The sequence below is a fragment of the Mustela nivalis genome (genome assembly GCF_964662115.1).
Source record: "Mustela nivalis genome assembly, chromosome: 11".
NCBI lineage: Eukaryota > Metazoa > Chordata > Mammalia > Carnivora > Mustelidae > Mustela > Mustela nivalis.
The window spans coordinates 1,260,676-1,274,281 of NC_139030.1; the positions used below are offsets into that span (position 1 = coordinate 1,260,676).

Consider the following 13,606-nt stretch of genomic DNA (forward strand, 5'->3'; position numbering starts at 1 on the left):
TTCTAGCACTTTAAAAGTAACTCTAGTGCTACTTCAAAAAAAACCCCAAAACAAAAAACAACACTTTTAACACTGAAAGGTAATGTATTAAATCTGTGAAATTTAGTGTCTACTGTTGGCAACAATGTGGAGAAAATGGGAACACATTTCATGAGGCTATAAACAAGTACAGTGAATGGAAATCAGAATTTAAACTCTAGGGGCGCCTGGGTGGCTCAGTGGGTTAAGCCTCTGCCTTTGGCTCAGGTCATGGTCTCAGGGTCCTAGGATAGAGCCCTGCAACAGGCTCTCTGCTCAGTGGGGAGCCTGTTTCCCCCCACTCCTCTTTGCCTGCCTCTCTGCCTACTTGTGATCTCTCTGTCAAATAAATAAAATCTTAAAAAAAAAAAAAGAATTTAAACTCTACATGTAATTTGACCCAGAAATACATTCTAGAGAAATGTTTGCTAAGGGGCTCAATGATATTAAACTGATAAGAACACATACTACACTTGATCTTAGCCAAAAGGCCGAGAAGCGATAAAGGGGCTCAATGATAAATAAAAAGATCCACTGCATTATTTGCTTATTACAGTGATAAACGGAAATAACTTAAGTTCTCATTAATGGAGAACTAATTATGGCACCAATACATCTGGGAATATCACATAGTATAGGAATAGTGTCTCCTTTTCTAGTTTTCATTTTCCTGATCTCCTAAGATGATATATCCTAAGGCATGGTCTTGGTACCACCTCTACTCTCTCTTTATACTATCAATGGACTTTCTTCCACTCTCATGGTGTTAAGAAACATATATTTGCTTTTAATTCCCAAAACTTAATCCCCAGCATAGATACCGATCTTCAATACTAGAAGTGGATCTACTTTGGAATTTTTTTTTTTTTAAAGATTTTATTTATTTGACAGAGAGAAATCACAAGTAGTCGGAGAGACAGGCAGAGAGAGAGAGAGGGAAGCAGGCTCCCTGCTGAGCAGAGAGCCCGATGCGGGACTCGATCCCAGGACCCTGAGATCATGACCCGAGCCGAAGGCAGCGGCTTAACCCACTGAGCCACCCAGGCGCCCCTACTTTGGAATTTTTTAGGCAGCTATACATTTGACATCTTTACTTGGCTGTCTAACCACATGGAGATCTTGAAAGTAAAATAATTAAAACTAAACTCTTAGATACTTTACTTGAGAAAGGGTAATTCCTATCTACAGTTGTTCACACAAAACCTCCTAGCTATCACTGGCTTCCTTCCCTTCTTTCTCTTAGAAAGTTCTGTCAACTGTACCTTCAATATATATCCAGAATCTCAACTTTTTACAACTTTTACTACTTCCATTCTGGTCCAAGCCTCTATGATAGTCTAAGGTTCCATTATCTCTCACTTGGTCTTCCTGCTTCTACTTTTGTTTTTTTGCAGTTTATTTCAAGCATGGTAGCCAGAGTAATCATTTTGGAAATAAGTCAAGTCATGTCATTCCTATGGCTTAACCCTCTGATGACTCTCAACCTCACCCAGAATAAAATCCAAAGGATTCTGAATGGCCTACAAAGCTCTACATCATCTGGCCCTTAGTTATATCTCTGAACCATGTTATGCAACTCTCTCCTTGTTCTAGGCTGGTTTCTTTTGCTGCTCCTCTGTGTTCCTAACATTCGGGCAGTCCTGACTTTGTACTATGCTGGTATGTATGATTTCTACTATATTTTATAGCAGTCCCCCACCAACTCTGTTCATATTTCCATTACCACTGTATATTTTAACTGTGAGTACTTTCATAAAGTTTATGAAACTTTATGCAAGCTTTGCTGCTAGATCCTCAGTCCACAATGACCAATCACATCACTTTCTTTGAAGTATGTCCGTGAATGGTCATTGCACATCTGTTATTCAGTTTATGCAGATGGCAAAATGTGAAGCTGTGCTGTCTCTTGTTTCCCAATGATAAACTCAGGTGAACTTTTACCATAATGGATGACAGAAAGAGAGTGAGAACTGGCCAACAAAAACAAAAACACAGGAAAAAACAGAAATCTGGAAGTAAAACTCGATGTGATTAAAAGACTTGAAAGAGCAAAGACAGGATGAGCCCTAGGCTTGTATGAAGATATGGTTATGGACCATATAGAGAGAATCCAGTGACTATTAAAAGAATGATGGTAAAGTCATTTCATAACATCTTTTAGTTAAAATTGCACTAGGAACAAAAGGCCACTAAGGAGAAACACAGTATTTACTTCTACTTTGGATTTATTACTATTAAATGAATGAATAAATAAATAAATATATAAATAAATAAATCCCAGTCACTTAGGCCCAAGTGTTAAAGTTAGCTGCCACACTGAAAGGAAATAGCCACTTACAAGGAGAATGAAGAACAAAAACAGTAACAACAAATCCTTTTCTGGCCAGTAAGTCTGGTTTATTTCAAAAGTTAATAAATTAATTTTGATGAATTAATGTTTAGATCTCTGGTGAAGCCACTTGCACAATTAAAAGATGCTGCGTGAAATGTGCCCCCAGATTCCACGCATAAGTTAGGGCAGAGGGTTTTTTTTTTAAAAAAGATTTATTTATTTATTTGACAGAGATCACAAGTAGGCAGAGAGGGAGGAAGCAGGCTCCCTGCTGAGCAGAGAGCCCGATGCAGGGCTCAATCCCAGGACCCTGAGATCATGACTTGAGCCAAAGGCAGAGGCTTTAACCCACTGAGCCACCCAGGTGCCCCAGGGCAGAGGGTTCTGATGAAAATGAAGATGTCCTTAGAAGTGATGCAAGCAAAAAGTTTTGCATTAAAGGAACTCTTGGAGATAATCTGCCACCATTGAAAAGACAAAGGATAACATGTCAGAAGCAGATCTAAACTTAGAAAGGGACATAACAATTTTCCAATGCATGGAAGGACTGTTGTGCTCTTCATCATCATTGAGTTGTACAATGTGAAGGCAGCGAGTACTGTTCCAAATACACTTGATTAGTTTTTAGAAAGAAATACTTTAATTCTCAGTGTTTCTCATGTTTAAATTAGTGTACCAAAGAAATATTAGTTTTACTAGTTTTTCCATCTCTCTATATATGGTAAGAGATGTTTAAGACGATTAAGAGAGTTTTGAGTATTTTCATAATGTTTTAAAGGTCACAAAATAAGCACAACCCTCACCCCCTAAAATTAAGATCATTTTCACAGCTTCCCCTTGCATGGTTATTTTTACTCTTCTGCACTAATGTGCAAAGTAATGACTGCATATCCTCCTACATCAAATCCTTGGCCCCTGCTCTTTGCTTGGCCTGATGCAGTTGGACATGAGGAAGCATGCGGCTGTTCCTTTATGCTCTTAAACCTCTGTGCAGAGGCGGCTTTCTGGGTGGTATCACTTCTTCCTCCTATTGCTTTATATTCCTTTCACACTGCCTTTTCTTCTATTTATTTCTCTACACCTACTAGAAAGTAAGCTTAAAGAGAATGGACACTTTGTCTTCATCACTCTTCTGTATTCCCAGATTAAAAAAAAAAATCACCTGGCACACACAAGGCAATCACAATTTTTTCTTGAATGAAGTTTTATGATAAAGTAGATAAATATATCACCATTGTAAGCTATTATTGATATAAGTAAAAACTGCAAGATGTAGACCAATCTAATCAGCAAGATGTTGTTTTTAAGACTCAATCTACATGTGTACATAAAGAAAGATGTGGAAAGATACTTAACAAAACTGTTACCAATCAATAGGATTCTGGCTAGTGGGACTAGCAAGGTAGAGGGAGAGCAGCATAAAGATTTTCCCTTTATACCTTAAATATTTTTATATTGTTTCTCTCTTTCCCCAAATATCTTTATTTGTAGAATTAAAAAGAATAAAGAAAACAGCATATATTAACTACCGTCATAACGTCACTGTTTTTTAAGATTTTATTTATTTATTTATTTATTAAGATTTTATTTTATTTATTTGTCATAGAGAGAGAAGTGAGAGCAAGCACAGGCAGACAGAGTGGCAGGCAGAGGCAGAGGGAGAAGCAGGCTCCCTGCCAAGCAAGGAGCCCGATGTGGGACTCAATCCCAGGACGCTGGGATCATGACCTGAGCCGAAGGCAGCCGCCCAACCAACCGAGCCACCCAGACGTCCCAAGATTTTATTTATTTGAGAGAGAGCAAGCGAGCGAGCACAAGGGGTGGGTGGAGCAGAGGGGGAATGAAATCTCAAGGAGACTCCGTGCAGAGCGCAGAGTCCAATGCAGGGCCTGTTCTCATGACCCTGAGGTCACGTCCTGAGCCAAAACCAAGAGCTGGTGGCTTAACCAACTGAACTACCCAGGAGCCCCATGATGTCACTTTTGATAGCAATAAAAACTGGGGGTTACTGTGGCGCAGGCTCTGTCCTTAATGCTCTGAATGCATCATTTCATTTAAATACATAAAAATTCTAGGAAGCAGATGTTGTAAGTATGGCTATTTTATAAATAATACAGAGGCTGGGCAATGTGCCCTGGTCACACAGCTAGAAAGTGGATGTAAAAAGATGTAGATAAGCAAATTATGTAAAATTTGTCACATGTGTTAGACTTTTTCTTTCCCAATTATGTGCAGCTGGAAGCAAGAGTGATAACATTTATGTGCTCACCCTGCAGGCCTAGGTGACCCGGATGCGCTCCGCATAGAACTCTCCACTCGAGGGCTAGCCACTTCAGGAGGCTGAGGAGGAATGAGGGTTTTCCGAACTGCCATTCTGAAAGAGACCAGACAAACCCAGAAAACAACAGTCCAAGGGCATTAAAGGATAGGAAGTACATAGTTGCTAGGCATACCTATGGCGAAATAAAAGCACTATATTGGCTGACCCATTTTTTAAAAACTTTTTAATTAATTAATTCATTAAAAAAAATAAACATATAATGTATTTTTACCCCCAGGGGTACAGGTCTGTGAATTGCCAGGTTTACACATTTCACAGCACTCATCATAGCACATACCCTCTGCAATGTCCATATCCCCACCACCCTCTCCCGTCCCCCTTCCCCCCAGCAACCCTCGGTCTGTTTTTTGAGAGTGAGTCTTTTAATGGTTTGTCTCCCTCCCAATCCCACCATTTTCATTTTTTCTTTTCCTACCCCCCCAACCACTTCCTCATATCAGGGAGATCATATGATAGTTGTCTTTCTCTGACTGACTTACTTTGCTAAGCATAATACCCTCCAGTTCCATCCACGTCATGGCTGACCCATTTTTTTTTTCTTAAAGATTTTATTTATTTATTTGACAGACAGAGATCACAAGTTGGCAGAGAGGCAGGCAGAGAGAGAAAGAGAGAGAGAGAGAGAGAGGAGGAAGCAGGCTCCCTGCTGAGCAGAGAGCCCGATGCGGGGCTCGATCCCAGGACCCTGGGATCACGACGTGAGCCAAAGGCAGAGGCTTTAACCCGCTGAGCCACCCAGGCACCCCAGGCTGACCCATTTTTCAAGTGGATTTTAAAATTTTATCAAAGTAAAGTATTGAAAAAGTAAGTAAAAAGTAAGTATTAAAAGTAAGTAAGTATTGAAAAAGCCACATTTGCATTAAAAAGCTTTTAGCAAAATATAGCAGGTTCCCACCCCATCCCTCCCTCTTTCTTGTCAATCTCTACCCAGGAAGCAACCACTCTGACTCTTTTAGCTGATGCTTCTAGTATGCCCCATCTCCTTTCTACTCATTATCAAACTTGAAATCTATATTACATGTTCACGATTATTATTATGTTTATGCATTTATATTGACCTGCGAAAGTTCCTGGAAGTCAAATGAGAAAAGTTGATCAAGTTAGTTAGTGTCGATTGTGCCATGCACTAGAGGCCACCACATATGACTCAGACTGAGAAACACTGGGCTCTGCAATGTGGAAGTGGTGAGTAACTGTGACATGCTTAGTTTTGGCAGAGTGGTGGGAGCAAACGCTAGACAAGAGTGGGTTGAGAGAAAATGGCTAGAACCAGAATTTTGGAAAGCCTAATTAATCGATCTAGATGTAAGTTAGCCTAAAAAAGGGTGACCACCAAACATCATTTTAATTTATAAAGTGGCTTGCCAAAAAAAAAAATATATATATATATATATATATATATAAAAATATATATTTATATTTATATATATATATATATATATGGATCTGATAAAGCCTTAGATTCAAGTAACAAGAGAAAATGTGTGGAGGAGACAAGAACAGCAAAACTACCCTAAAGGGGGAGTGGGTTGAATTGTGGTCCCTAAAAAGATATCTAAGTCCTAATCCCTAATGTAATGTAAAAAATAGGGTCTTTGTAAATATAATTAAGGTTGAGACTCAAAGTAAGATCCTTCTAGCTTTAGGGTGGACCCTAAATCCAATTTCTCGTATCCTTTTCACAGAAAGGAGAGGGAGATTTGAGACACAGGGACACAGAGAAGACCATGTGAATACAGAAGCAGAGATTGGAGTGATGTGTCCACAAGCCAAAGGTTTGCCAAGAGGCACCAGAAGTGAGGAAGGAGGCATGGAATGGATTCTCGTGGAGTACATTCAGAAGGAACCAACTCTGTTGACATCTTGATTTCAGACTTCTAGCCATCATAACTTTGGAGAGTTATTTCTTTTTTTAAAAAGATTTTATCTTTAAGCAGGGGTACCCGGGTGGCTCAGTTGTTAAGCATCTGCCTTTGGCTCAGGTCATGATCCCAGGCTCCTGGGATTGAGCCCCACATCGGACTCCCTGCTAGGTGGGAAGCCTGCTTCTCCCTCTCCCACTCCCTCTGCTTGTGTTCCCTCTCTTGTTGTCTTTCTCTGTGTCAAATAAATAAATGAAATCTTAAAAAAACAAAATAATAATAAAAAAATTTTTAAAAAATTTATCTTTAAGCAATTTCTATATCCAACATGGGGTCCGGACTCACAACCCTGAGATCAAGAATCACATGCTCTACCAACTCAGTCAACTAGGCACCTCCGTGAGAATAAATCTCTGTTGTTTTAAGCCACCAGATTTGTGGCAATTTGTTATGGCAGCTCTAGGAAACTAATAAAATGTGGATGCAGTTGAAAAAAATCAAGGCAGTGAGAGAGAAAAGTCTACAGGACAGAAGACCAAGTTTTTTCAACAAGTAAATCTCAAGGAAAAAGAGATGAAGGAAACCTATAAAAGAGTCTTAGGAGACATTACAATGTGGGCACCTTATGAGAAAAAATTCATGACATCTGAGCCCATGCTTAGGAAGCATTTTGTGTTGGGTCTCTTCTAAGATCCTAGCCGAGGTTTGTGAGGTTAAGCAGGGCCAGTCAACATGGTTGTTTACCCCACCACAGTCTGCTGCACAAATTCAGCAGGAAGTTGGATTTGACTCTGGTTCTGACAAAGTGAAGAGGGTGGGGTAAGGCAGTGGGGGCTAGGCAAGGAAGTGATTATAATGGACCACAGAAACTGAGTCAGGGAGAGCAGAGAAAGGCCAAGAAAGCAGTGAGGAGAACGCAAAGGTGGTAGCATCAATGGGTTGAAGGTTTCCCAGTAGGTACTGTTGCAGTGCCGCTGCCTGTGAGGTGGGAAGACAGAAGGTGGGCTGTGGGACACTGAAGGACAGAAGAAGAGGTCAGGGAAGTCTTGTGCTTATGGGTGTGTGCTGCTGATAGAGGGGGGTGGATAGGAAAGCATTCAAACAACTGAGAAGCCAGAGAGCTGAGAAATTATTTTGGAAAGAACAAGAGCCAGACATTACGGACTTTCTGAAGCACATACAAACATACCCGCAAATCACCTGGAATCTGAGTAAGCCTCTTGAGCTGCCCTGACCAATAAGGTAGCCTCTAGCCATATAGGGCTACTAAACAGCCTACTGGTGGAAAGTGCAAGCAGGAGCAAAATTTTTAACAGTAGTTCATTTAAATAATTTGAATTTAAAACTGATACCTGATTCAGTTATAGAAAACGTTGCAGTGTGCCTGGAATAACTTGGATATGTCAAAGTACTTTTTCAACTGCAAGTTTTATGAAATCTGAATACAGACTGAGTGCTTTCCAAGAGGGAAGGCCTGAAAGTGGCACTGAGGCACACAGGGTACATCAACCCCACCATCAGGCTCAGTGACAGAAGGATGGGAGGATAGACAGTCAATACTTTGCAGAGAGTACAGGAGCCAAGATCCCGTGAGAAAACCAGACTCTAGCTAAAGAAGGCAGGCACACAGGGGTTAGTTAGAGTCTGTGGTAAATGAGAGTGGTGTGCCCCACAGAGGAGGTAGCAGCCAGACTCTACCTCAGTGACTTCAAGCCCTCCAAATCCACACAAAAATGAGCAGCATCCAGTGGGAAATAGGCAGATTCTCTACAAGGCTTTTCTCGGAAAAAGAAATGTGAATGTGTTCCTACAGAAATGCAGACTACAGAGAGGAATCAAAACAAGGACTGGGGTTGAGGGAAATAAAAGAACTTGTATCTATGATGGGAGTGTTAATTCATGGTGTGTTTTGGAAGACACTTCAGCAATATCTGTCAAAGCTAACAATGTACACACCCTTTGATCCAGAGTTTCCTCTTCTTGAAATTATCTTAAAAGCAACCATGAGTCCACGAGGACTGTTGGAGGATAATGTCTGTCTTAGCAGTGTTTGTAAGAGTGAAAAATGGAAACCAATCCAAATGGTTTATCAGTAAGGCAGTGATTAGATACATATATCATAGTCTGTTATACTTAAACATTATGCGTTCTTTAAAAAGAATAACGTATATGCAATGATATGAAAAGATGTCTACCTTTGTGTGAAGAAAAACTGTAAAATCATGTGTAACATTCCATTTTTCTAGAAAATGTTTATAAATACATTAAATGAATTATGTATCATCTAAATACATCATGTATCACCTAAAAAAAAAAAAAAAAGAAGGCAGGCATACTCAAAGAGGAAGGATACAAGGAATTCTGATGATGACAGAGCCAATTACAGGGGCACAGCAAAAGGGTTGTAGGGAGGCGATGAAGTGTAGGAGAAGGGGGAAGATCTTTTTATCTTCAGCGTTGTGAAATTTCAAGATGTTTACCTTGGTGTTGGTTTATCTGTTTCTACAGCATCTACTGTCCTGGTATTTCGTGGTTCTTTAAATCAGGAAACTCATGCCCTTCAGGTGTGGACATTTTCTATGAATTACGTTTAAGTGATCTCCTTCCTTTCATCTGATTTCTTGCTGAAACTTATTACTTGAAAGCGGTTAGGAGCTCTTGAACTGATTCTTTTAATTATCTTGTCTTTTCTGTTTCCTATCTTTTTGTTTTTTTACTCTACTTTTGAGAGATTTCCTCAACTGTATTTTCCAACTCTTCTACCGAGTTCCATTTCTGCTTTTGTAGTTTAAACTTCAGGACATTCTCTTTTGTCCTCCAAATGTTCCTTTTATATAGTACTGCCTTCCTGTTTCATGAATACATCTTTTTTTGTCCTTTGAAGGCAGCATTCACAGTTTTGGTCTTTATTTGCTTTCGCTTTCAGTTTTTAGTTTTATTCTCATTGTTTAGCTCCTGTATCTTTCAGGCTACGTTTTTCAGTATGTCTAATAGTTTGTATCTTGCATTGTCAGAAGGCCCCTCATACACCTGGTTATACTTAGTTGCATGTTCATGATGAGGACTGGGGAACTAACACTTGGTCGGAACCTCTGAACTTGAGGAAGAACTTGCCTTTTTTTTTTTTTTAAAAGGAGGGAGTGAAAAAGGGAGAGAGGAGTGGGGAGGGACAGAGGGAGAAGAAAGTATTTTAAGCAGGCTCCAGGCCTAGCATGGAGCCCAGGTGTGTCAATCTCACAATCCTGAGATCATGACCTGAGCCGAAATCAAGAATCGGATGCTTAACCGACTGAGCCACTCAGGTGGTATGCTGCCTACTTTAAGATTCACTGTAGAGTGATCTGATTCCTGAGCTTACAAAATCCTTAGTGTTGGTATCTTTGCATCTCTCCACCTGGGCTGGACGATCCCAGAAAGAAAGTGGAGTCCTCATACCACTTTTTGCCTGTAACATTCAATTGCCAGGGTCCCAGCAGCTGAAAGGGAGACATGGACTGAAGTCTCAGTACTCTGCAAATATGTTTCTGGTAAAATACTCCTGGCCCTCCTTATGCTGATTGATCCCAGTGGACCATATGCAGAATTTAACCCTCTGGGTGTGTGCTGTGGTTGGGAGGAGCAGTGTACAGGGGATGCAGGTCTCTAGCCTTCTCAAACACATTTCAACCCAGCTTCCTTCTACGCTTTGTCCTTCCTGTTCTTGGGCCATATGAAGCTCAAGCAATTTAAATGAGAATGCTTCTCAACGTTCTCTATAGACTTAAAATTCAGCTTTCTCACAACCAAGTGAGTGAACACTCTCCTACCTGCCTTCCAGCTTCAAAGTTTGGTTGCTTTTGTCTTATATTCTTCCCATCCTTGTGTGCTTATATTTTTTTTAGAAAGCCTCTTTGCTAAAAGTTCTACAGGGCTCTGAGGGGACAACAAATTTAGAAGTGCGTGTTCAACCTGCCATGTTAAGCAGGTGTTTCTGCCTTCCATTTTCATTGACAAGGACTGACACAGACTGACTTTATCTTTAAAAGAGGCAAGTCTTTAAAAGAGGCAAAATCCTGCACATCTGGAAACCTGTATGGACCCAGCAGCTTATGTTTTAAACTTTATAATCTTCTGCTATTGATGCATATGAGCTGGTGAAGCCACAGAAACGCTGCTCTCTGAAGTGTGATTGCCTATCTTCCACCTCCCAAGTTTTCAACTTAAGTTTCAGAGCACAGCACATACCTTCCTACCCATGACCCACACCAACTTAGAGGTCCTAAGGCAACACAGTACACTTCTGCTACTAAATATGACCCTTACTTAATACATCTAGGATATTATTTGCCCTGAGCAACAATTTATGCTGGAGTAAGGAAGAAAATAAACAGTACACATTAACATGCCTACCTAGACATACCTGAAAGGTCAATTAGAAGCTACTCAGAGCATCTAGAATTAAACTCCCAAAACTAGAGAGAACTCCTAAAATAGTATGCAACAGCTGCTTATAAACTGGCCACCTCCTGTACTCCCCACCACCCAGACTCATGGATTCTTACTGTCCTACAGTCTTTGCTTGGCAAGGCTCTACTGAATAAGTCTGTGACCAAGTTATTTTCAAACAGATTAAAAAATGCTACAGAAGATGAGAGCTTAGAATCTGCTACTAGCACTGGATGAGTAGCTACTGTTTCTGTTTCTATTAATTATATCCAGATCTAGAGGTGTAATGTGGCACTACTGGGTCTACCTACCCATCTGTAGCAGGTTTCTTCCGGAGGATACTTGGCCGGGGGGATGAGCCCTGGGCTGGAGCGTTGGTGCTACCACTCTGGCTGTGGGTCTGCACCACTGTTGTTGCTGCTGGAGCAGCACTGAATGGATTGCTAATAGGGTTGGCTACAATTGTGGCTCCATCTGCCAACACCACTGCTGGAGGACAGGGAAGGGGCAGGAGAGAACAACGAAGAAGAAACAAAAGAAACATTACTAAAATGTCACATAAGACAAAAACAATTAGACCACCAGAATTAGAGTGCCTATGCTATGACTGTCTAATTTCAAGAAAGTAAGGGAAGAGCACGATGTTCATCTGTCTAAAAGCAGATGGCAAAGTGGGAGAGGTTACTAAGTCTACTGATGCACATCTCTCTTTGCTGCCTAATCGTAACTACTAATAAATCAGATAAGATACACAAAGTACATAGCATACTTCAAGAAATAATCTCCTACAATTTTTGTGAAATACCATTGCTTCTCAATCCCTAAAAATGATTATTAATTTTACAGCTTTACATACAACTCTGAAGAACATCTTTAAGAGAATAAGAATGCTATAATAAAGGTGAATTTTCTCTCTCAACTTTACAGAGTGCTTCTTACCACATGCAAACACATATTAGGCTGTTTATGTACAGAACTTTTAATGTTTACAATGACTCTGACAGATAACTCATGTTATCTGTAACTCACGTTAAAAGAAGAAACTAAGGCAGGGGAAATTACTCAAGACCACCAAGCCAGTAAGTGACAGAACCATGATTTAAACCTAGTATGTATCTCTTTCCTCTATACCAACTTCCATGAAAAAAACTCAAATTACCTGAAGTCTTTCCTTCAGGTTGAGGCTGCTGAGTACCCATTGGTGCAGGCTGAAGTCCCTGTGTGTTTATTGGGGTTGCTGAGTGAATTCCCTGTGTGCCCATTGGTGCTGGCTGTATTCCTGGAGTTCCGATGGGTGCTGGCTGAATCCCCTGTGTACTGATGGGTGCTGGCTGGATCCCTTGGATATGTCGAGCATGAGAAGCATCCACTGTCATCAACTGCATGGGATTTAGGTGGACGGTGGATGCCACCCCAACACTAGTTTGAGCTGTGATGGCAGAGTTTGGAGCCTGAGCGGAAACTGAAAATGATGCAGAAAGTTACAAGAGTGTCAGCTCTGATTAGATATAGTCCACATAAAGAAAAAAAAACACTAAAACGAAAACAGACTTTTCCACTGTAAAAGATCTAAACCCTCAGTTTTTATGGCACCTTTTTTTTTTTTTTTTTTTTTTTTTTGAGAGGGAGAGAGAGAATCCCAAGCAGGCTCCACACCCAGGGAGGAGTCCCACATGGAGCCTGATCTCATGACCCTGAGATCATGACCTGAGCTGGAATCAAGAGTGGGATGTTCAGCCAACTGAGCCACCCAGGCACCCCAGTTTTTTTTTTTTAAAGGTTTTATTTATTTATTTGACAGAGAGATCACAAGTAGGCAGAGAGGCAGGCAGAGAGAGAGGGGGAAGGAGGCTCCCTGCTGAGCAGAGAGTCTGATGTGGGGCTCAATCATAGGACCCTGAGATCATGACCTGAGCCGAAGGTAAAGGCTTAACCCACTGGGTCACCCAGTCACCGCTTTTTTTTTTTTTTTATTTTTTAAGGATTTACTTCTTTATCAGAGAGATAGTGAAAGCACATGCGTGCCCTAGTGGGAGGGACACAGAGAGAGGGAGAGAGTCTCAAGCAGACTCTGTGCAGAGCACAGATGTGGGGTTTGATTTCACAACCCCAAGCTCATGAACTAAGCAGAGCTGGATGCCCAACCAATATGCCACTCAGGAGCCCCATAAAACCTCATTTTTTTTTTTTTTTTTAACAAAGCACTACATAAAGCTCTATATATTAGAGCTTTTCCCCTCACTTCTTATCAGCGTGATATGATCTTCCTGCAGATTACTAGAAAAGCATTAAAACAAGAAAAAGGAAATCATCTATTAAATTCTAAATGTGAGCCAGGCAACTGTCCTTAAATAATTAAAATAAAACTTCTGAGACCCATCCATGGCTCCCAGGTCAAGAATATTTGCTCTAACTGATGGAACCAACATCATAGGTATTTTTGATATATGGTAGTTACAAATTTTAAATTCCATATATGCGCTAAAGATAGAGAACAAACAAGTTTCCTTTTTCACTACAGTGTATATTAAAAACTCAAAAACAACAAAATTGAAAACAGCAGCATTCCCAGGAAGCAAAATAGAAGGAATTTCTATTTGTGGAAAGAAAAATACAAATGATGTTTCT

General features: G+C 40.4%; 1 protein-coding gene across 11 annotated transcripts in view; it reads right to left on the reverse strand.

The window, feature by feature from the left end:
* SAP130 (Sin3A associated protein 130) overlaps positions 1-13,606 on the reverse strand; it is a 92,247-nt gene that overhangs the window by 39,296 nt on the left and 39,345 nt on the right. For 6 of the 11 annotated variants that reach the window (XM_082690335.1, XM_082690337.1, XM_082690331.1 and 3 more), the window contains 3 exons: positions 12,138-12,440; positions 11,290-11,467; positions 4,620-4,724 (listed from right to left, as the gene is read on the reverse strand). In XM_082690335.1, coding sequence (XP_082546461.1) covers positions 4,620-4,724; positions 11,290-11,467; positions 12,138-12,440 — 586 coding nt within the window. The remainder of the gene's footprint in view (positions 1-4,619; positions 4,725-11,289; positions 11,468-12,137; positions 12,441-13,606) is intronic. The other 5 variants (XM_082690336.1, XM_082690338.1, XM_082690332.1 and 2 more) reach the window with 1 other exon arrangement.